Below are 3,049 nucleotides of genomic sequence, written 5' to 3'. Positions count from 1 at the left end.
AATGGACACAGACAGACCCAAAACGGACACAAAATGGACACAAACGGACCCAAAATGGACACAAACGGACCCAAAATGGACACAAACGGACCCAAAATGGACACAAACGGACCCACAAACGGACACAAACGGACCAAACAAAATAGACACAAACAGGCCAAACAAAACGGAACAAACGACACAAAATGGACACAGACCCAAAATGGACACAAACAGACCCAAGATGGACACAAACGGACCCAAAATAGACACAAAACAGACACAAACAGACCCAAAATAGGCCCCAAACAAAGAGACACAAACAGGCCCAAAATAGACACAAACAGGCCCAAAATAGACACAAACGGACCCAAAATGGACACAGACCCAAAATAGACACAAACAGAACCAAAATAGACACAGAGACCCAAAATAGACACAAACAGAGACCAAACAAAATAGACACAAACAGACCCAAAACAGACACAAACAGACCCAAAATAGACACAAACGGACCCAAAATAGACACAAACAGGCCCAAAATAGACACAAACGGACCCAAAATGGACACAGACAGACCCAAAATGGACACAGACAGACCCAAAACGGACACAAACAGACCCAAAATAGACACAAACGGACCCAAAATAGACACAAACGGACCCAAAATAGACACAAACGGACCCAAAATGGACACAAACGGACCCAAAATAGACACAAACGGACACAAACAAAATAGACACAAACAGACCCAAAATAGACACAGACCCAAAATAGGGGACACAAAAATAGACACAAACGGACCCAAACCAGACACAAACAGACCCAAAACAGACACAGACCCGAAATAGACACAAACGGACCCAAAATAGAAACAAACAGACCCAAAACAGACACAAACAGACCCAAAATAGACACAAACAGACCCAAAATAGACACAAACAGACCCAAAATAGACACAAACAGACCCAAAACAGACACAAACAGACCCAAAACAGACACAAACAGGCCCAAAACAGACACAAACGGACCAAAATAGACACAAACAGGCCCAAAATAGACACAAACAGACCCAAAATAGACACAAACAGGCCCAAAATAGACACAAACAGACCCAAAATAGACACAAAATAGACGGACCCAAAATAGACACAAACAGACCCAAAATAGACACAAACAGGCCCAAAATAGACACAAAGAGACCCAAAATAGACACAAACAGACCCAAAATAGGCACAAACAGGCCCAAAATAGACACAAACAGACCCAAACTGACACAAACGCCCATCACAAAATAGACATAACAGACCCAAATCAAGCCTGAGACACAGACCCAAAATAGGCACACACCCAAAATAGAACAGACCCAAAATGGACACAAACAGGCCCAAAATGGACACAAACAGACCCAAAATAGACACAGACCCCAAAGAGACACAAACGGACCCAAAACAGACACAAACAGACCCAAAATAGACACAAACAGACCCAAATAGCAACAAACAGACCCAAAACAGACACAGACCCAAAATAGGCACAAACAGACCCAAAATAGACACAAACAGACCCAAAACAGACACAAACAGACCCAAAATAGACACAGACCCAAAATAGACACAAACAGACCCAAAATGGACACAAACAGGCCCAAAATAGGCAAAAAGAGACCCAAAACAGACACAAACAGACCCAAAACAGACACAGACCCAAAGTAGGCACAAACAGACCCAAAACTCCTCCAAATGACCCCAAAACCTGCCTGAGCCCCCCGTCCCCGGGACCCCTAACCCTGCCCGACCCCCCCCAGGAGGGGGTGCAACCCGGAAAGCAGAAAACGGAGGTCAAAAACCACACAAAAAGGCGGAAAAACGGTCAATAAACGGTGAAAAACGGGCAAAACGCCTTGCTGAGGGGTCACGGGGGTCAGGGGTCACGGCAACGGGTCAGGCCGGCGGAAAGAGCCGAAGTGGCGCCGGAAAGAGCCGAAGTTGCGCCGGAAAGAGCCGAAGTTGTGCCGGAAAGAGCCGAAGCGAGGGGACCGGAAGAAGCCGAAGCGAGGGGACCGGAAAGAGCCGACGCGAGGGGACCGGAAAGAGCCGACGCGAGGGGACCGGAAAGAGCCGAAGTTGCGCCGGAAAGAGCCGAAGCGAGGGGACCGGAAGAAGCCGAAGTTGCGCCGGAAAGAGCCGAAGTGAAGGGACCGGAAAGAGCCGAAGTGAAGGGACCGGAAAGAGCCGAAGTGAAGGGACCGGAAAGAGACGAAGTGAAGGGACCGGAAAGAGCCGAAGTTGCGCCGGAAAGAGCCGAAGTGAAGGGACCGGAAAGAGCCGAAGTTGCGCCGGAAAGAGACGAAGTGAAGGGACCGGAAAGAGCCGAAGTTGCGCCGGAAAGAGCCGAAGTGAAGGGACCGGAAAGAGCCGAAGTTGCGCCGGAAAGAGCCGAAGTGAAGGGACCGGAAAGAGCCGAAGTTGCGCCGGAAAGAGACGAAGTGAAGGGACCGGAAAGAGCCGAAGCGAGGGGGCGGAAAGAGCCGAAGTTGCCCCGGAAAGAGCCGAAGTGAGGGGACCGGAAAGATCCGAAGTCTCGCCGGAAGGAGCCGAACCGGGGTGTGTGTGAGGGGAGGCGGGCGGCCGGAAGCGGCCTCGTCGGACCCGGAGGCGCGGCCTAGGCCGTACGGAGCGTCCCAGGCAGCGCCCAACGGGAGGGGGAGCCGCGGTGCCGTGTCCGGTAACCGGAACCGGGGAGCGGAACACCTCCCCCCCCCCCCCTTTATCGGAAGTGGCGTAGCGGAAAGAGGCGGGGAGGAGCGTCGGGAAGAGCCGAGTGAGTTCGGCAAGGCCCGAGTGGTGTCGGAAACAGCCGAAGGCGGCCGGAAGTTGCCGAGCGCGGGGCCGGAAGGGAGCGAGCGTTGCCGAGCGGGGGTCGGTGCCGCCGCGGCCTAGCGCGGGGTCGGAGCCGGGGACCGGGAGCCGAGGACCGGGGACCGGGGGGCGGGGCCGCCGTTAGCGCCTCCGCCATGTCGGACTTCGACGAGTTCGAGCGGCAGCTCAACGAGAACAAACAAGGTACC

At 52.8% G+C, this 3,049-nt stretch overlaps 1 protein-coding gene across 1 annotated transcript; it reads left to right on the top strand.

The window, feature by feature from the left end:
* Positions 1-1,926: 1,926 nt before the first annotated feature.
* On the top strand, positions 1,927-2,539 carry LOC130603154 (neurofilament heavy polypeptide-like; the record flags this gene model as incomplete). The annotated part of the gene is made up of 1 exon (XM_057416671.1): positions 1,927-2,539. A coding segment is annotated over one exon (613 nt), but the record flags the coding sequence as incomplete, so codon positions are not given.
* Between the last annotated feature and the right edge of the window lie 510 nt (positions 2,540-3,049).

The sequence above is a fragment of the Pezoporus wallicus genome, unplaced genomic scaffold, assembly GCF_028554395.1.
Source record: "Pezoporus wallicus isolate ANWC-B61680 ecotype Strahan unplaced genomic scaffold, APGP_CSIRO_Pwel_v1 contig_9694, whole genome shotgun sequence".
NCBI lineage: Eukaryota > Metazoa > Chordata > Aves > Psittaciformes > Psittacidae > Pezoporus > Pezoporus wallicus.
The sequence above is the reverse complement of the archived record's forward strand: the minus strand, read 5'-3'. Positions and strand labels throughout refer to the sequence as shown.